General features: G+C 45.1%; 1 protein-coding gene and 1 long non-coding RNA gene across 4 annotated transcripts in view; one reads left to right on the plus strand and one right to left on the minus strand.

Annotated features, from left to right (window-relative positions):
- Window positions 1-20679, minus strand: part of LOC119463475 (uncharacterized) — a 562544-nt gene that overhangs the window by 20522 nt on the left and 521343 nt on the right. Inside the window, exons 18-20 of the mRNA XM_049656653.1 lie at window positions 6150-6461; window positions 4853-5176; window positions 2923-3234 (exon numbers count right to left, since the gene is read on the minus strand). Coding sequence (XP_049512610.1) covers window positions 2923-3234; window positions 4853-5176; window positions 6150-6461 — 948 coding nt within the window. The remainder of the gene's footprint in view (window positions 1-2922; window positions 3235-4852; window positions 5177-6149; window positions 6462-20679) is intronic.
- The window catches only part of LOC125940444 (uncharacterized), a 405801-nt gene that overhangs the window by 3064 nt on the left and 382058 nt on the right, over window positions 1-20679 (plus strand). Inside the window, exon 1 of one of the 3 annotated variants that reach the window (XR_007463664.1) lies at window positions 4899-4971. The exons of the other annotated variants lie outside the window; for them this stretch is intronic. This is a non-coding gene — a long non-coding RNA (uncharacterized LOC125940444). Of the gene's footprint in view, window positions 1-4898; window positions 4972-20679 lie in introns of those variants that run through there. 3 annotated transcript variants of the gene reach the window in all.

Raw genomic sequence — 20679 nt, forward strand, 5'->3', positions numbered from 1 at the left:
AAGAAATAAAGACCAAACATGTTGTAATAAATTCCTCGTCAGAATCTCAGAACGCACATTGGGCGCTTACTGCGATTTGAACACAGTACTTGGTGTCTACAGTGCTATGAAAATCCAGCCCAGTGTTGTTCGGTTCTGTTTAAGGTTCGGTGCAGCCTGTCATGCTTCCCTTTGTACCACACGACTTGAGGGTGTCGCATATTTTAACTCTATAGGCTAGAAATTTTCGAGACAACTCTTGCCAGTGGATCTCACCGTAGGCTTGAGAGCAATGACGATTTTCCTACTGTGGCGGTGCTCTATGGTGAATCTGGTTCTGAGTAGCAAGGAAGTACACGTCATTACGCTAGCACTGAAACATTTCGCAGCTTGTGTTAAAACTTGACAATATTTAAAAAGAGATTCTGAACCGCGTAGACAAAGCTTACATTCTTCCTTCCGTCGATTTCTAGTGTTCACATCAATATAATGAATCAGTGTTAGTTTGATTCAATGAGTCTCCACTACTGCAATGAAACAGAGCACTGGGAATTATGTTTGTTTAAAATTAGCGACAAATCAAGCAAAGGAGTTTGTTCCACATAATTTGAACTCGTATAAGTGTTTCTCAAAGGGACACCTTCAAAAATATCGTCGATACCAACCTAGAATGAAAAGAACGTTCAGCATTTACTGCATTCCGACTGGCTTCGCACGAAAGGCGTATTTATTTTCCATTATCAATAAAATGCGAACATATCATTAGTATGGCGCCAAGGTTTGTCAAATCCTGAGCAACTGCCGCGACCTTTGCGCATGTCATAGTAGACAAAGAAGTTCAAAGCGGAAATGAACTAGACTTCTGAGATTAATTATATCGTGTTTTGCACTCTTGGACACATTGCGTGTCGTGATGTGAGCCTTTAAAACAAGCCATTTCATCCAAATTATTATGAAAATAATACTCACCTTTACCCGGGACAAAGATGTTCTCGAGGGCGATTCCTAAGGACGTGCGCTCCGGCGGTCCGTTTCTGTGTGTACGTAAGCTTACGGTCACATTGGTGCAAGCCTCGAGGTTTCTGCATGTGACCTGGGTCTGGTCTCGATGAATTATTGTGCCAGTTGGGGCACGATCCAGCATTATGGTGTTTCTCGCCTCTGTCATCGGTGATGGACACCCAGTAGTAATCGAAGCGATCTTTTGGTTTTTCCCAGGCAACGGTGATGTAGTTATTCCCAGCGGCGAGTAACGTCAGCTTGGTTACATCAGGGGGGTCTGAAAGCACGAGTACTTCTCAATACAGGCCTTCGTGGAACCCAGCGTTAACGTATCTCAACATAGGCGAGCCCATAGCGCATAGGTTTGACGACATCTTTATCCCACCTTCCGATGAAGCGACACGCCATGCATATACAAAAGGCTATATACCAAACGCCACATTCATAGCACTTGTTACATGCACTAAGCCCTTGGCTTCCTCTTTTACTCTTCGCAGCATCCTTTTACTCAGAAAGGGAGAGATTCCCTCACGATGCCATGACTGAAGTACTCACTCTAGTTGCGTAGCGAAGATTTCCCCCTTCCGATGCTGGCATAACTTTTCAAAGCAGATTACTGGCAAGCAATGGCCTTCTTCGATACCTTCCTATGACCGGAGCCAAAGTCAAGAATTGGCTTTACAGACTGTGGGGCGTACGTCTAGCAAATGTATCAGCCCCAAAATTGTAAATTGTTTTACAGTTTACATTTGCGTTTCAGTGGGAATCATAGTGTAATTTCTATGAACACTGACATCTCCATCTAAAATGTGCGTTCATTTTTATGCGGCATGCTAAAAAAAGCACTAAAGAGTCATATGTGTCTCAACAAATTGACACGTGGATTCTATTCGCTCACTAAACATTCTTTTTAAGCTCAACAATGGAAGATATTATGGCAGAGTTGTTTCACAATGAAAATGAAGTTACAAAAAAGCTGATTCTTTGCAGAAATAAATGGAGCAATAGTGTGCCGCACCATTATACCTGTAGCCGTAAGTAAACAGATGTTTACTTCGACGAGACCTGCGTTTAAATAACACCATTACGTGTAATAGCATCGCACAGTACGCCGTCATACCACGTCTCGCAAGCGATGTTTTTCGGACAATAATTTTGTTGTTCTAATTAGCGAAAAGACAGCCCTATAGCATGATGACTGCGTTAACACGGATGCTTTACTTCCCTCATAACAACGCGGCAACGCAGTAGGAGGGCCCCACTGAACAAATGAAAGGACAGAAGCTAAGCATGCAGGTATGATGCACATCGAGCAGTTTCCTTTTACCTTGCCGTACGGATGATGGCGTACAGCGCTTGCTGAAACGCTGATAGATGGCGTCTGGCATTTTTAATATCGTACTAGCTGTATTCCACTTCTAAAATGAGACGTTGTAAAATGTGTTTTAGAGTAACACGGAACTATATGAACAACATTTCTGACTCGTATACCATTATTCGCACGCAAGCGCTTTACGAAACTAATCAAAGATAAAGTGAAAGCGGAGGTTCTTGCTATCCCTCTCGCCGCCTGACCTTTGCGAGAGACCCTCTCCCCCTTCACTATGTCTACTGGGTCGGACAGTGACACCAAATCCAGAGGAATAGGCATAATTACCTACGTGCACAGGCTGCATTTGAGGGACTAGAATTTAACAACATAATTTATACCGGTGCACCTACGCCTTCGATTGAACTACCTTGAGGACCGACGAGCAGTACTACCCACATTATATCTTTTGCGAGCACACGTGTCATTCACCGGTTTAAGAATCTGCCCTCTACGACAGCACCTTTGGCAACACGGTTTTCAGCATCGGCCCAGATTACTCGGCATTAAACATCACGACATGCATTGGCTAGTGGAGAAATAAGCAAGAAGTCTTCGCTTTGAAAGCTCACCGAAAGAAGGCGTTCTAACTTCCAGTGTCGCTGGAAGACTCGTCAGGACGTCCACACCGCATCGTGCGCTCGCCGTGATGAGGACGCAGTACGAGGTGTCTGCGGTGCTCTCAAAGTCCAGCCAAGCATCAGAAGCAGTGTGCTCAATGCATCCACCTGGGCTTTCCTTTCGGTCGCATACTGTGTACTCCTTGCACACTTTCACCTTGTAGATGTCTAGAACGCCATGTACCCTCGTTGGCGGCTCCCACTGGAGTCTTGCCATGGACGGTGATTTCGCCACAATAGTGATATTCCTGGGTTCACTTGGATCTGAAAAGCAGGGTGTGCGAATGAGGCGGTTATTTGATGACACATATTTTTAATCCACCGTTCCTCCGACGAAACACGCGCATGAACACAAAGCACTCTTGTTGCATTCGCTATTCTCGCCAAGATTAATGCTGTTGTAGAATAAACAGGCAACATTTCAATCTGCTAAGCACACAGCCACGCAGCGCTCAAAATATACGTGCTAGCTGCATTAGGTGGAAACTAGGTGAGCAAGAGAGAAGGCCTGGTAACTCGAGGTATATTTCAGTACAACGGAATTAGCTAGTTGCTAAATACGAAAGAAATCAAACCGTAACGCTTAAAATGCGGAACAAAAACAAACACAAGCACATACAAATGCCTACAAATGAAGATCCTAATTTTCACCCTTACGGCAAATCAAATAAGGCGCGTTTGTGTGTGATTACTGTTGTGTGCAGGTGACCTATTGTGCTGCACTTCCATTGCCGGATTGTTTGCGCTTGGTGCATGCGCATTTGTGACCAATTCTATTTGCACTCATGTCATTCCTGATAAGCGTTTGCTGTAAGCCTAGCGGAACAATTCAATATTGTCGCAAATAATCAGTTGTACCATTTTTTTGGTTGCTGCACTAGTTACTTTTAAATTAGTTGCGTGCTATCATCCTAATTAACCCTGCTACTAAAAAGGCCATTTTGCCTCTATACCTCTTGGTGAATATTTCAAAGTATATAAGAAAAGAACATTTGAGAACGACTTAGCACTGCTAAAGTATAGTATAATTAGTTAGAGAGCTTTGTAGAATGATTTTAATGATGCGCTGTGAACATATTAGTCTCGCATTCATTCATTTGTGGACGATATACTTGCTGCTCGGTACGACTTCTCGCATTACTTGATTTCATATATGTCGGGAAGCCATTACGCACACATCAATATCAAGCGTGTTTATGTACCACCAAAATATTACTTTGGTATTTTGCATATCATGATTTGTTTCTCATATCTAAGTTTTTATGTAACTGATCAAATGTGAACTGCTCTGAGGTCTTTCTTAATAAAGTAGTCAATAATATTTAAAAATTCGATGCCTTCCGACCAATTCCCTTCAATTCATTTATCGCTGACTAACAGATGCGTTATGACCTCTACGTCAGAGTCGTTATTATATGAAGTGAGATTGAAAAAAAATTGTAGCCTTCTGAGCTGGTAAAAATTCAACACCTCGATACGCATATTTGCTGCTACTTATCTAGGTGGAAAATTCTAATGCAATTATAACACAAATTGAAGCAGATTGGTGCTAACATATAAAATGTTTTATTCATCGCAATCAAATTTTACCGCCTTTCGATTATATTTATAGCAAGAACAACGTCTCGCAAAACTAGCACTTTGGAAACACAACTACATTACAATATTGTTTGTGCCTCAAACCATATATATTTTCGAAGTAAAGAACCCACGGTACTAGAACAAAATATAATAAAATAAGAAATACAGAGGAGCAGGCCCACATAATTAGTTACATCGTGCACAATGCGCTGTCTGAAGTTATACAGCAGTTTGTCCAGCAAAAAGAAAAACACAGTAATTTATAAAAGCCTACACGAAAGCAATTTGGAACTTTACTAACCATGGCCACTGAGAAAAACGCCTTTCAAGGTGGTTCCCATCGAGGTGAGAGCCGGTGGTCCTTTGATGAACGTGCGAACAGTGACACTAATTTTGGAGCAGGGATCGAAAGGGCCGCAGGTGACGTGAGTCTGCTCAGCACGAATAATGGTGCCGTTGGCACAAGAGCCCACATGATGTGTCTGAACACTCTCCTTTTCATTATCTTTTTCCTTCGTGACTTCGAGCCAGTAGGAGTCAAAAGTGTCCCGAGGTTGATCCCAGGCCACGGTGATATAGTGATTATCAGCCGCCTTTAGGTTGAGATTCGTGACGTCGGGTAGAACTGTAACGGGATAATTTTGAGCCACGTCATTTTCTTTTTTTTTCTCTTCTCTCCTTGGTATGCCTGAAGTGCGTTAGTGAGTTCGTGATTACAGCAGTTCGAGGGAATAAAAAGGCAAAAGACGGCGGAGACCGACGTATGGTGCAAGATATGTCACTGATAAATTAGGAGGGACAACGAACCTAAAGGGTACTCATGACGGTTTGGTAAAAACCTGCTGGAGTCCTTAAACATGCATCCTCCGCATACGAGTATTTTTTGCATACTGCCAGCATCAGAATACGGCCGCCATTGCTTAAAAACAAAACGTCCAATTCCTGCTTAGCAGCTTAAACGGACAATCACAAAGCCAATGAGGCAAGACAGAAAAGTGAAGAGCAATTTCGAATGTCTGTTTCAATTATTGTTGTGATTTTTGGTATTGTTAGAAAAGTAAACCATACAGACACAGACAAAAAATATGAAAACCCACAACACAAACGCTGACTTTCAAACACTGTTCACATGAACTTGCGTGTCACCGCAGAATGTTAAATTGACCTGGTCTTGTGGCTGCTGAGAGGGGAAAACCATTCCGGCTGCAGGCTGTTTCGTAAAATGAGTTTCAGTGTTAACAGATGAAACACAGTTGATAGGCGGAGTTTGTATTGTCCGTTTCGCTCTTCTTGGGTCCGTGTCTAGAGGGCTAAATTTTTCTAACGTCAATCCCAACCAACTGGTTCAAATTTATGTTGTTCTTAGGCTATTGCTCTCTATACATCGTTAACACTGAAGCCTCGCAAAAGAAAAGTATTTATATTACTCCACAGAACAATCTGAACTATGTAGCGATGTAAACATGCCAAATAAGCTCCGAAATGGAATGAAAAGTGTTCAAGTTCTATGGCTTTCGGGAATCGCTCTGCGAGAATTTCCTCCGTTTTGATCTATTCACAAAATATTGATACTATCGTGTAAAACGTGCACATCTTACCAGGCGCCGGTGTGCGGATTTCAGCTACCGCGGACCGACCATTTAGAACTTGCTCGCCGCATTGTGAGCTTGTTGTGACCAGGACGCAGTACTTGGTGTGAACTCTGCTGTGAAAGTCCAGCCAGGTCTCATGTGCTTGAAGTTCGATGCAGCCGTCCATATTTGCTTCTCCACTGCAAGATTTGAACGTGTCGCATATTTTAACCGTGTATGCAAGCAGTATTCCGTAGACTTTTGCCGATGCCTCCCACTGTAGACGGGTAATTGTTGGAGATTTTCCGACCATGGTTATGTTCTTTGGTGGATCTGGGTCTGGCGAAAAGCAGAGCACACAACGTTCAGTTTTCGCTGATGCATCACACTGCTGGTGTAAAAATTTCTGAGAATCTTTGAACATTCCAAACTTTTTATGAACAGTTGCTTGTGTTTCTTGGACTCTGTAGTAGTTGAAAAACACCTGTTCAATTGAAATCTCGTGAATCATGGTTGTTTTATCAAGCAACAGTATGATATCACAATGAAAGAAGAAAGTTGACACGTCTGTCGCTGTCAAAACAGTGTGGAACAGCAGTAACTGCTCGAGAAAAAGATAATATTCGGGGCTTCTTAAACTCCTGCATGAGGCTCTGTAGCCTGCACCTTGAATAATATCGAAGATAGCCTATTGCTATGGAAAGAACCTTCAATTATTACCGGCGTCACATGCAATTCTTGCAGACGCGTTGAGAACATAAAACGGATTCTGTACCATTGTCCTACCTAAAGATGTCAACGAGATGTTCTGATTAGGCGTTCAGACTACACACTAAACATTTTTACACACTTAAGAGTGTGAAGAGGGGTGTTTTTTGTATACACCGACGTGTAACCCTTTTAGCATTCATAATGCTAAAACACCCTACATAAGGGTGTATACCACACATGTGGTGTGAAGTTGCTTAAAAAAGGGTGATAAATCGACGACTGAAGGGTGTTGAACACAAGAATGCATGCATAAATCTAGGTATAACACCACGTATACGTGCGCGCATTAAGCCTATATGTCTATGTATTGAATTTTTTTCTAGGATACTGAGGTTACGGATATGACGGCCACTCCTATATGTATGAACCAGAAAACGTACAGACATTCACACACAATTTCATTGAATGTCATAATATTTACTGCTCACTGTGACACTACAATGTAATTAGACACTTTTACTAACTACAGTAGCAGAATGAAAACACGCAAGCAACTTGAATAATATTGCACAAATTGCGATGCCCTTAACAGCCCAGGATCTTACCTTCCTAGAACGGTCTGTATACAGACTGTTCTAGGAAGGTAAGATCCTGGGATTTTGCCGTAGACAAGCGGACCAGATGAGCGCTTTTGAGGGAACGCTCATCATGATTCAACATATAAGTGATTCAACATTCATCTGCGAGTGCGCGCACGACTCGTTCTCCTTTTCTTCTTGTATTTATTTCACCCTTTTCCATTTCGCTCATATAGGGTAGCATACCGGTCGAACCTTGCTCAACTTCTGTGCCTGTCCTTATCTTCTTCTCTCCAACTAGTACGGTAGCAACACTAAAAAACAGGCGAATGCGTATTTATTGTCAGTTAGCAGAACACAAAACCAAATTGTTAAAGCCCAACTGGAAATTGTCAAATGAGAAAAAAAAAACTTGCGGGCCAGATTCGCCAAGCACACAAACCAATAATTCCACACATTGGTTCATCACGAGCAAGAAATTCTAAACGGTAGAAAAGCATAACTTTTTGAATAAATTCAATTTCATGGAATTGGGCACTTCGACTTCCGAGTTGTAAGTTTTATGACGAAGCTTTTTGCAGTTATAGGCAGCGAAAATATATTTACCTTCGCCCGGGATAAAGATGCCTTGGACACTAACCCCGTGTGATGTACGCTCCGGCGGCCCGTTTCTGTGGGCGCGTAAGGTAATGCTTACTTTGGTGCAAGCCTCGAGGTTGGGGCATGTGGCCCATGTCTGATTTGGGTGAATGATCGTGCCATTGCCGCAAGATCCAACGCGCTCTTTTTGAGCATTGCCACGTCCTTCATCTTTGTTGTCCGAAATGGAGAGCCAGAAGTAGTCGAAGCGAGCCTGCGGCCTTTCCCAGGCCACAGTGATGGAGTTATCCACAGCGGAGAGCAGCCTCAGGTTGGTTGCATCAGGCAGGGCTGAAAAACACGTACTGCGTTATATGGCATTTACGGGTAATAGACCTTAAACATATGTCAAGGTCACCTATATACCAGGATTTCTAGTGAATGGACATGTGTCATACAGTGAAGCAGCATTTCAACTCTAAACAAGTGACATTCTTCAAGTGTCTTCCTAGCTGTTCTCATATAGCAATCATTTATGTCACTTGCGAGCGCCTTGTTGCCTACGATCTTTTTTTCATCATGAATAGAGTCCTTCAATTGTGCAAATAGGGTGCCTGCTGTAACACACTTTCGTTGTGCATCATCTATCCTCTCTGGTAGAAATAACTACGATGAGGTTTTTCCAAAATTTCAGCCCTATCGTGTTCCATGGAAACTTCCATATATTGAGAATAAGGAACAAAGCAATTATTGTACACTGAGGCTTTAAAGCGCTAAACAAGATTTTAAAAATTGGGCTAGAATCCACGCTGTGAAGGTGGTTGGCCAACGAAGCTGTGGCATCACTTGATCCGATAGACAAATGTGACGAATCCTTGAACTAGTTCCTGCCGAGCCTGAGCACGACGCCGTTGTGCATATTCACGCTGCTGTTCCCGTCGGGAGTTGTTACGGGCCGGGGTTTGGTAAACATTCAACAGCGTCTGCTTGGAGCTCGAACCACGTTGATCATCGAAGAGGGTCCAGGCAGGGAAGACGAGGCGAGGTAAAAACAAATAACACAATGTTTATGACATTGTTACGAGCTGAGCGGTGTGCTCCCAAGAAAACATACAAGAAACGTTCAGCGTGCATGCACCTGCACGCTAGGGCAAAGCAAGAGTGTTCTCCAGGTGGCTGTTTGCTAGTTTTCTCATACACTCCACCATCCGGGCATTCTACCCATCGCCTGCCCCCACTGCAGGACAGGGCAAACCAGACGAAGTAATGAGGGTTAGTTGACAGCAGTGAAGGTTCGTGGTCGTTGCGGGGTGAACGTCCCCAGCGGGGTGAGCTGGTCGCAAGGTGGCACGGCAGGTTTTGCACGTTCCTCGGACCCACACGACGGACACGTCTGTTCATCTTGACGAGTGAGATGGTTAGGCACACCGTTTGCCATGCGGTTGCACGTGTTCTGGGCATGGCCGCTCAAAGCGAATCGTAACAGACAGCCCCGCCGCCGAAGGAGATCTCGATGGGCAGGGAACGGCATCCGCTGGTCAGAGGGATGACGCAGGTCGATGCGTGCAGTCGTCGTCGGTTGTCGCACAGCCCTCTTGAGCAAGAACACTGTGGATGTTCTCCAACGTAGTTCAGCGTCCCTATCAGAATCTAGACGCCTCAGAAGGGTCCGCAGCAGTTTCTCGTTCACCGCATGCGTTTGCAGAACTTCACCGAGACTCAGCCGCTCAGTCAGCAAGCTCAAGACAAACCTTTCTCAGCTCTGCCAGGCTTATTTCCCCGCTCAAAAGTGAAAGTTTTACTTACTCACAGCAGCACTAAATACATACATAAGTTTGTTATACGCTTCACAAGACATGACTTAACCCAACTGCGTAAACAAAAACAAAGCTTTTCCAATCCGACGTCACTAAAAAACGACTTTGAAATAATCTCTGCTGATTATTGATCTAGGGGCTTCGACTTAAGCCATCGGCATTGCCATTGAGAGTTCCCGTTTTATAGCGTATCTCGAAAGAATATTGCTGTAAAGCGAGACTCCAACGCAGGAGGCGGCCATTTTTGGAAGAAGTTGCGTGCAACCATCTGAGAGGACAATGATCCGTTTCGATGACGAACATCGAGCCCGCATGATAACAAGACAATTTTTCAAGACCCCATACTAGGCATGCGCAGTCTTTCTCAGTAGCGCTGTACGCCTGTTCTCGACTAGTGAGTTTCCAACTTGCGTACAGGACGGGGTGTCCCTCCTCGCTCTCTCTCTTTTGGCATAGTACAACGCCCATGCCTCGCTCGCTATACAGGGTGTTTCAGCGAACACTTTCAAAAATTCTTAAAGTTCACCTGTGACAGATAGCCCAATTCAAGTTAATGAGCCGGTCTACTCACAGCGGCGGACATTACTTACGCAAAAAATTGAAATGCATAATCGACTAATTAATAAAAATTCACTAATTAAGTTTTTAACTAATTACCTGATGGCCCATATTGTTATCTACAAATTGTAGCCGTGGAGTTCGCAAGGGGATCGACTTGGAACGAATTCTCGGGATGAAACCAGTTTCGGGATAGTAATTCCCGAACTTTGCGGAGGAATGCATTGACGTTCCAGTTAATTTTGTGCTTCAATGCATAAAGCGACGTTTTGTTAAGAAACTAGCTGGAACGCCAATGTATTTCTTCGCAAAGTTCGGGAATTAATATCTCGAAAGCGGTGTCATCCCAGGAATTCGTTCCAAGTGGATCCGCCTTGCGAACTCCACGGCTACATTTTGTAGATTACAATATGGGCCATCAGGTAATTAGTTAAAAACTTAATTAGTTATTTTTTATTATTTGTCGATTATGCTTGTCAATTTTTTACGCAAGTAATGTCCGCCGCTTCGAGTAAACCGGCTCATTACCTAGAATTGGGCTATCTGCCACAGGTTACCTTAAATAAATTTTGAAAATGTTCGCTCAAAACACCCTGTATATAGCATCGCACTGAACCACAAATCCCCTCGTGTAGTCCTGCGTTCTTAGACTCGTCTGAGTACTCTTCAGGGCGTTGAAAGCCGATTCGTTTTTTTTTTCGTCCCAGAGGATGCTCTGTGGCTCAGTTTTTCGAAGAACATCACTCAGAGCGCTAGCTAGGTCAGTATACCTCGGAATGTAACACTGATAGTACCCTGCGACTGATTACCCGCTTGTGATTCTTCAACATGAATTGCTTCAAAATTAAATCTGTTCGTCACGTAGGAAATTGAATTGCTCATAACCCCTTAAGCTATGGCTAATACACCCGCAAACACGGCGTCCCCACTACGACGACCTAAAAGAAGTGAATTTCCACCCTGGAAAGATGAGCGCAACGGAGCCAGCTCTGGAAGAAGCTGATGACGAACGCGGTAGCAGTTGCACGAGCGCGTTCGCGCGGTAGCGCTGAGGGACGCCAACGAGCCAGCTGTGGAAGGCGACGACGCTCGAGCCATTACTTATGATCAAAGTGTCTGCGCACATCGGACGGACGGATTTTGGTTTCGCCTAGCCATATACACCTTCACTGTAAAAACAACCAGAATGGAGCAACGAAGAGCGTGCTGGCATCTTTCGACGAAGAGAAACCTGATGCTGCATCGGGGCGCCGGTGCACGCATGCGTGCCAGGGTGGCCGATTCTTGGTCTAGCCCCCTTAGTCGGTATAAACAAGAAAAATCATCATCATCATCATCATCATCATCGCGTAGTTCACCTTCATGTTCTGCATATTAAACAGACGTCTCTCCTTTATGTCTGGGACATCAGTTCTCTAGCAACAGTCGTCATCCCACTCCAGCCTCCTACCCATGTCTCCCATGATTTCTTCGATGGATATAATTGGCCCCATTGCTTTCTTGTCGCCTGGCTACTGCAGCCCACCTGTTTTCGGGAGGCAAATATAACCAAGAAACGTTTAAGACCGTTCGCTTTTTGATTACACCTGAGTTGGTTTTATACAACCGACAAACTTGCTTTTATGTTTTTGGGCACCATCATTGATCCTCAATTATAGAAAAGCTTCATTAAAAGAAAAGGAAAAGCTTACCAGTAAAATTTAGGTACTTTGCATTCGGAGCGGGCTGCAAAAGAAAAAAAAAAAAACATTTGAGGATTATCTCTTCTTGCAGCTCCACACATGCTTTGATCATTATTAGATTTACGACAAAACAAAATACACAAGGTGGGATGTGATAGAAAAGAAAAGTGTAAAGACACCATCAGAAATAAGTTAGTGTGGCTTTTAGCATACAATTTTCTTCTCCCACATAGAGATCGGGCCAGTCGGGAATGTGATCCATGGCGCATATCTGTTATATATTTACCTGACACGTTTTCGTCAACTTAAAAAAACGTACCATTATCACTTGACTTGAAAATTAGCTTCGATCACCTCCGAAGTACATGCTCCTAAATTATATTTTATCCAATGAGACGGTGGCCATCGCAATGGCCACGAACGATGCAGACCGAAAAGAAATACCCGCCCACGCACTAATTAACTCCGAAGCGGTGTGCAGGGCCTATCTTAAGGGGGTCCTGTCCACTGTGGCAGCAAGACTGCTAAGAAAAACTGTGGCTCCAATCCACGCTGTGAAGGTGGTTGTACAGCGAAGCTGTAAACGACACCCACGACGATTACCCATTTTGACGTCGCTTGAATTCACACACGTGGCTATACAAAGAGTGCAGCCAGAGACAAGTGAAATGTAGTTAACCACACCCTTTATTACTTCACAACGACATTATATTCACGCTTTTCTTCTGGTGTCTTTACTTTCCGTGATCTACCCATGGTAGCCTGGAATGAACTGAATGACTTGCTATACCATGGTGACGTCACTACGTGATTTTTATGCTGTTGGGTACTTTTCCAGTAGCTTACGCAACCGTAATCATTACCGGGAAACACACGCGAAAGAAGGAACGCTGTAAACGACACCCACAACGATTACCCATTGTGACGTCACTTGAATTCACACACGTGGCTCTACAAATAGTGAAACCAGAGACACTGGTTTCACGAGGGTTTTGAATGACGTCAACCCCTTTCGAAGCAGCTGGAAACTTAATCTTTACCGTAAAGCGTCGGTGGGTGTTCCCATTGTTCACACGCGCCTTATCATACGTCATGAAGCTTGTTTTGTGGCTTTTCTTTAACAAAATATAAATGGTGGGGTTTTACGTGCCAAAACCACGATCTGATTATGAGGCCGGTGCACTGCATTATGAGGCCGGTGCCGTAGTGGGGGACTCCGGAAATTTGGACCACCTGGGGTTCTTTAACGTGCACCTAAATATAAGTACATGGGTGTTTTCACATTTCGCCCCATCGAAATGCGGCCGCCGTGGCCTTGATTCGATCCCGCGACCTCGCGCTCCGCAGCCCAACACCATAGCCACTGAGCAACCACGGCGGGTAACAAGCACGAAGCAACTAATAACCGGCATTGGGTTTTGAGGGCAACTATACGACAGTCGTTGGTCCCGAACTGATCATCAGAGCGGGAAGATATTTTTTTTGTGTGTGTGTGTGTGTGTGGACTGCGTATCTTTTGATTTGAAAAAGCCGTATAGTTTTCTCTTCTTGCTTTGTGCTGCTTGCGAGCTAACAATAACTTAACTTTTAGGAAATTGCGGCGACCATATTTCAGTTAACTGATGATTCCGTCCTTGAGTAGTTTTTGAGTGTAGTAGTACAGGGATGTATTTGGTTTACATCACATAAAAGTCGGGGAAGTGCATATGTGACAACGCTATTTCCTCCTAGGACAACCGTTCTCAACTTTATTTCTGATATTTATGAAAAGAAGTATGCGTACTTTTGACGTTGCTACGATGAGCATGAGTTTTCACAACATTATAAGGTTGCGCTTACGACTCTAGTCTCCGTGTCCTAAGGTCAAGTTCCTTAGGTCGACAAAATATATAGGCGGAGCATGTGAAAACAGCGTCTCGTACCGGCGATACGAAGTAATCGCTGTGTTGAACGGGTGGGTAGATGCTGAAAATACAGTGGCTTGCAGCAGCAGGCGAGAGAACTATAAAACAGTATGACTACCTCGGGACATTATAGATGACTTGAGCATCACGAGGTAGCTGAAGCAGGAGAAAGGCCACACACTCTACGCAAAGCCAGCGAGGGTGGCGTGCGTCGACTGAAAATTGAGACCGAGCACCAGGTCGTCAGCGAGGTGTTTCAACACGGCTACCAAAACATTTATCTGGTGACGGGCAGTGCTTACACACACGGCGCACAGGCCAGGAATGGGCAGGTGCGCTACCATCGGCGATTCCTAATGTACAGTGCTCACGGATTGAAACGCGACAGGCAAATTTTGGGTAGAACACTCTTTCTGTGCAATTACTCGAGAGTACCATGCCTTGTTGCTTCGAATCTGGTCACGAAAGGTGACTGGGACTCTGATCGAAGCGTACGAGTCGAGATTGCGCCGATGTCACACAACCTACCGACGGTGGAAACAAAAGCATGAGCATTGGTTAGGCCTAAATTGTCGCGTTTCAATCCGTGAGCACTGTACATCATGCAGCCGGTGTCGGAACCTTTCGAAGCGGATCCCGTAGATTAGCGCTTATGGCTGAGACGTGTGCTCCAGTGTCAATAAATGCCATTACTGCCGTAACGAATGCCGTAACACCAACGTGAACATCGACAAGGTTAAGGCGGGTAGGTAGAGTCAGCAGGGGATTTTTGAGATGCGTCAGCATTGCAGCGTCACCTCCGGGAGCTGCACTGCCTAGTTTGCATGAGGGTGGCGGCCACGGTAGAGCGGGCACGTATTCAGACGGGCTAGAGGAGAAGGCGATCGGCGTATTCATGTCGACTGTGAACGGCTGGTTGGGGTGGCAACGTAATCACGGTTCCGCGCTTCAGACAGTCAGTAACTCAAAGAACTTTATTTAAAGCCCCTGAGAGTTAGTGGGACGGGCAAATGGTCCCGCTTAGGTGACGGCCAGGTTTCGCGCTTCAGATCAGAAAATAAAGCGTGCAGGGTTGCCATCCTCAGCACGGATTCTTTCGTTGCTCAAATTGCACAGGGAATGATCTGGGGCAGTGGTGCGCGCCGTGACGAACACGAGAGCACGTAAAACCTATCGGCAATTGATCCCACGTTCGTCATTCAGCATAGTCTCGGTAAACGACCGTACCAGAAAGGCTCGTCACTCGGGGGCTACGAATACCACCGTGTGAATGGATGAACCAAACAAGTGAGAGTGCGAATTTTTCAAATGGTCGCCTGAACATCTGGAAGGACAGTGGCTGGTGCACACCGCTTCCAACTAGTGGCGAATGATGCGTGTCAAGTTCTTTTGTGCAACCAGTTCACACGAGGTCGCGGGATTGAATTCTGGCCGCGGCGGCCGCATTTTGGTGGAGGCGAATTGCAAAAACGCCCGTGTGCTTGCGTTGTAGTGCACGTTAAAGAACCCCAGGTGGTCAAAATTAATCCGGAGCCCTTCACTACGGCGTACATCGTAATCAGAACTGGTTTTGGCACGTAATACCACAGAAAGTACTACTCTCTGCCGATCCTAGCATAGTGGAGGATGTAGAAGTGTTAGGTAAGGTAAAGTGCAGTGACCATAGGTTAGTGAGGTCTAGGATTTCTCTCAATTTCAAGATAGAAAGAGTGAACTTAGTCATTAGGAAACAGGCCAATCTAGAGGTAGTAAGGGTAAAAGTAGACCAATTCAGGCTGGTGCTCGCAAACAAATATGCAGCTTTAGAAAAGGAAGATAAAGACAACATAGAGGTAATGAATGAAACCGTAACTAGGTTGATCTCAGAAGTAGCAATTGCAGTGGGAGGTAAGGCACCAAGGCAACCAGTAGGTAAGCTCTCCCAAGAAACAAAGGACCTAATAAAAAAACGACAAAACATGAAAATTTCCAACTCTGGGAAGGCTTAGGAGTGAGGATGAACGGCTAATATCTCAGCAACCTTCGGTTTGCAGATGACATTGTCCTATTCAGCAACAATGGAGACGAATTACAGCAAATGATTGAGGACCTTAATCGAGAAAGTGTAAGAATTGGGTTGAAGATGAACATGCAGAAGACAAAGATAATGTTCAATAGCCTGGCAAGGGAACAATATTTCAGGATCGCCAGTGAGCCTCTAGAATCTGTAAAGGTGTACGTTTATCTTGGTCAATTTGTAACAGGGGACCCTGTTCACGAGAAAGAAATTTACAGAAGAACAAAATTGGGTTGGAGTGCATACGGCAGGCATTGCCAAATCCTCACTGGGAGCTTACCCCTACCATTGAAAAGAAAAGTGTACAATCATTGCATACTACCGGTGCTAACATATGGGGCAGAAACTTGGATGTTAACAAAGAAGCTCGCGAACAAGTTAAGGACCGCACAAAGAGCGATGGAACGAAAAATCTTAGGACTAACTTTAAGAGACAGGAAGAGAGCGGTGTGGATCAGAGAACAAACGGCGCATGATGTTCCCATCGCAGATCGCTTTCAAATTGGGTCCGCGCGTCTCGCTCCATTGCGAACTAAGCCACGATGACACAGGCCCGCGCGGCGGCACCATATGCAGCCGCCATCGGGCTACGGCTGATCGTGGTTGATAATGGTTCGAAGAGTATCGATAAGGCACTAAGGAACGATAACAGCTCATAATGATCGGAACGTCATCAGCGCACCTAGCTCCACCACTTGCAGTAGTTTGCTTGCGTCATCAAATTCAAATCACCTTGCGCCTCCGCCTGCGGCAATTTGTGTCGCCGCAGCGCTATTGTTTATACTGGTCCGGTCAAGTTTCATAATATTGATAATCAAACCGGGCTGTGTGGAGATGTGCAATTGGAGCAATTCTCACGCATACTTATGCGGCTTCCCGAGAAGTTGCTGCGTGAATTTTATTCATGATGGTATCAACTCTAGAGTTTAATTAAAGGGAAAATGAGAGTGCAGTGTATTTCCGGAAGGTCAGGAGATTGAAGGCATCGTCCGTAATACCGTTTGGAATATGCATGTCTTTGTTGGCTTAGCGCATTTTGTTACTAACTTTCTTGAACAAATCCCGTACATTCTCAATATACGCTACAAAGAACGCTGTCAACGACTCAGCACCGACTCAGCTCTTTGCAGTAGTCCAAGCTAGTAAAGTGCTGCTCATGTATCTCATAGCAGAGGCAAGGCATCCCTCGCGGTTCGCCAACATCACCGTACCATTCCACTTGTTGTGGCTGCTCACACGTTCATTAATGGCTGTATATACTTCAGTGTACTCGGCATCAGTGCCACAAATGGGATCTGGGGTCTGGGTTCTGGTTTCCAGTGGATGTACCAGGCTGACAGGTGTGAGGGGCTGCACCAGCACTGGCACTTCATTGGCCATCTCCGACCACCAACGCTGCAACCGCTTAACAGTTCCATGTCGAATTGACGAGGAAGGCTATGTATCCCGCATTCGACGAATTATTTTATGAGTAAATATTGAATTACACTTATTTAATATATACAAGCGCATAGAAACGCAAACATCAACCAAGATGATGTCGCAGTCAGCACGGTATTAGTTCCCGTCTTCCACGTCAGTGGAAGTCACCAAAACACATTTGTCTTCATCTCCGTTACAATGTAAAATGTTCTTCATGGTCTAATAGCTGAGGCATAATCATCGCGCAGAGACAACGCATCACTTGAAGGAGCAAGGATATCTCTGTTTCTTACAGCAAAGCCTTTTTTTTGGAAACTAATGCTCCTCATCGCCGTCGTCATCGCTGTCTCTGAAGCAGAAGCTGCTTCCATTGTTGAAAGCACACGCAACCTTCCTCTAATGGCAGAGGTCTGTCCCGAGACGTGGGGTTCTCTGCTACACCACCAGATGATGCTGTCCTCCGCATCCCAGGCGGCGGCACCCACCTGGGACCGACCTTTCACTGCTTGCCCCTATACTCGTTCGTAACCTCGCCTGAGGGGTTCTCTAACTAGCAAGATATTTCGCCACCTGGCTAGCTGTGGAGAGCCGCCTTAAGCGTGAAGCCTCACCCTTACCAGAAACGCAGCCTCGCTTCCACGCGAAGTGGTCGCGGCGAGGTTGCTTACCGTCATATTGTCACGTAGTAGTGACGGTGAAGAAAACAGTCGCAAAACCGTGAATGACGAAACCGATTTTTTTATTGGGCGAACCTGTGCCGAGAAAAGAAAGTTAAACTCGAAGCACAACGACAGCGGCGAACACAGTCGGCGATCGTCGAAATCTGAGCAGCGGCGAAACAGGTCGGCTTTTTTACATGAGTCATAGAAGGTTCCAGAGTAATCCCTAGTGCCCGCGTGTCTTCCAGAAAGTACTAGAAAATTCGCGTCGCTCATGCACTCAGAGTACATGAGCATCGGTGACAACAGACAACGGATAGAAGCATCGTTAACGTTAGGGAAGCTTCCGATACATGGAGATGCGTCCTGTGCCGAGTTGATAACGTTTAATGTTTGTAGGCCGGTGAAAAGCTGTCACCGGTGAACCTTTTTTCAGGGCCCACCGTGAGAGCGCCCATCGATAGCGGTGGGCGTTGACGCCGCTATCACTTGCAATGCCATGCAACTCTTGGAGTGCGTGGAAAGGCGCGCTCGTAAATTTCACCTGTTACAATACGCCCCCCTCACATGTGTTGTGTTGCATGTCGACGTTTGCCTGAATTAGGTGACGCGGGTAGTTTTATTGTTTCTTAACCTGTGCAGTCAAAAGTAATAGTAGCGACCGTCAGATACTTGTTTACTTAGTTGTTTTCGCGCAACAGCACTGGCCGACGGGCTTGGTGTCCGACGAAAGGACGAGCACTCAACGCAATCTACGCCCAAAGTGTTCGTCGGCCTCCTAAGAAAGTATGTTCTGTGCAGCGATGCGATTTCGACACCCGTACGGCTGATCTTTTCCGGCATCGCTTTTCGCGCTGAAAACTCGGAACGCCCATGAAGTCGAATGGCGGGGCATTTGAATATACAGCTCTAATGGCAGGCCTCCGAAAGGATAAAGAAGCACACGTGTCAATATCTTACACCACTGCAGCCGCGTTTCGTGCTCGATCACGACAAGCGCATCATGCGGTTCCATCGGAGAGCGTTCCTGGCGCTGTGCCATAAATACAGTGGTCCTTGGCCGGTATTTTGTAGCGATGCCTTTAAAGTAATAATGCCTTTTCGCGCTTATCGCGCTTTGTCAGTGGTTGGAGCGACGGTCCGCTCGCATATCAACGGGATCCGCCGGCCGTGAGCGGTGGATGATATGACTAGAGTAGAATAAGTCATAATGCCTCGCTACAAAATCGCGGCCCTTCTAAATCAACGAGTTCGAGGTAGCGACAAACAAGATCTCTCGAAGATCATATATCACAGTCCATGACCTCTTGAGAATACCACCCCGGAATAGTAGTTTAATCCCTCCTTTATAGCCATCGCAACTCATATCCACTACTAACAAGTTGTCCGGCGCCTTTGTCGGCCGAGAGCAGCTGCGGTTTCATCATTGGTGTCCGCCGTTTTGCCATGGCATCTCATAAAGGATTCGACTAAGTCAATTCTCACAATGGGCGAGATCTGTCATCTGCTTCTAAACTGTGTTATGCACGTGCTGTGTATGCACTTCTTGTGCACAGGAGTGCTCAGTTACACCAGAATCACAAGGCCTTCTGTGAGACATTTCCACAAGTGATAACGTCGCATGTACCTTCAATTCCTTAAATCCTTTTTAATCAATCAATTATTCAGCTTTATTATCTGAACATAAAAAATGCGCACCTAATATTAAAGTTGTCTTACACACCCAAATATTTGAACCGAATAATAGCCCTAAGACTAGATTCTAGTCCAAAGCAAACTGCGTCTACAGGTACGTTACAGAAACGAACTATGAAAAATAATGAGAAAAAAAGAAAACGTGACATACATACAAAAATATGCCCGAGAATATTTGTATGTTTTAATTACAAGAAGCATAGATGGTAATTTGAAATTTCTGGCAGTTTTTACTGTATGGAGTCATCTATAAGCAGTTGGCTGCATTTAGAACCTATAGAGGTACACTTCTGCAGCTTTCAGGAGAAATTCTGGAAAAATTTTTTTTTTGCGCAGACATCGTTGAATTGCATAGCTAATAGTGTCTCAGATACTAATACCCAGCTGTGGTAAAATATAGAAGAGAGTCTAGAATGATGAAAAAATTAAGACTTGCTTACCTCTCCTCGTTGCAGAAACAATGACAATACGGAAGCCACTGTTGTGAGCAGGAGAACTGTAACAGCAACTTTCAGCAATCCCATCGCTGTGCACCTGTACGTCCATGCCCTTTTCGGTGGTGTCTTTAACAGCGCTGCCTCGTCATGGACCGACGTGACCGAAGCATCATTGGCATGATATAGAACATACGGGGGCAGCGTATCGTGTTCCATTGTGAGGTCCATATTTCTGTACGTGAATTTCGTTAGGCCAGCGTTTGTCTTCTGCGTCCAAGATGACAAAAACTATAATTCTTATTAGGCAATGCCTGATGTTATTCAAGTCGTTTCTTATCACAATGCAACAATAGCGCGTGGGGAACGCCGTCGTGGTTTGATCATCTGATCTAACGATTCTGATCTAACATCTGATCCAACATCTGATCTGTAATGTACACCCAAATCGCATGAGCGTTT

Source organism: Dermacentor silvarum, chromosome 9 (assembly GCF_013339745.2).
Source record: "Dermacentor silvarum isolate Dsil-2018 chromosome 9, BIME_Dsil_1.4, whole genome shotgun sequence".
Taxonomy (NCBI): domain Eukaryota; kingdom Metazoa; phylum Arthropoda; class Arachnida; order Ixodida; family Ixodidae; genus Dermacentor; species Dermacentor silvarum.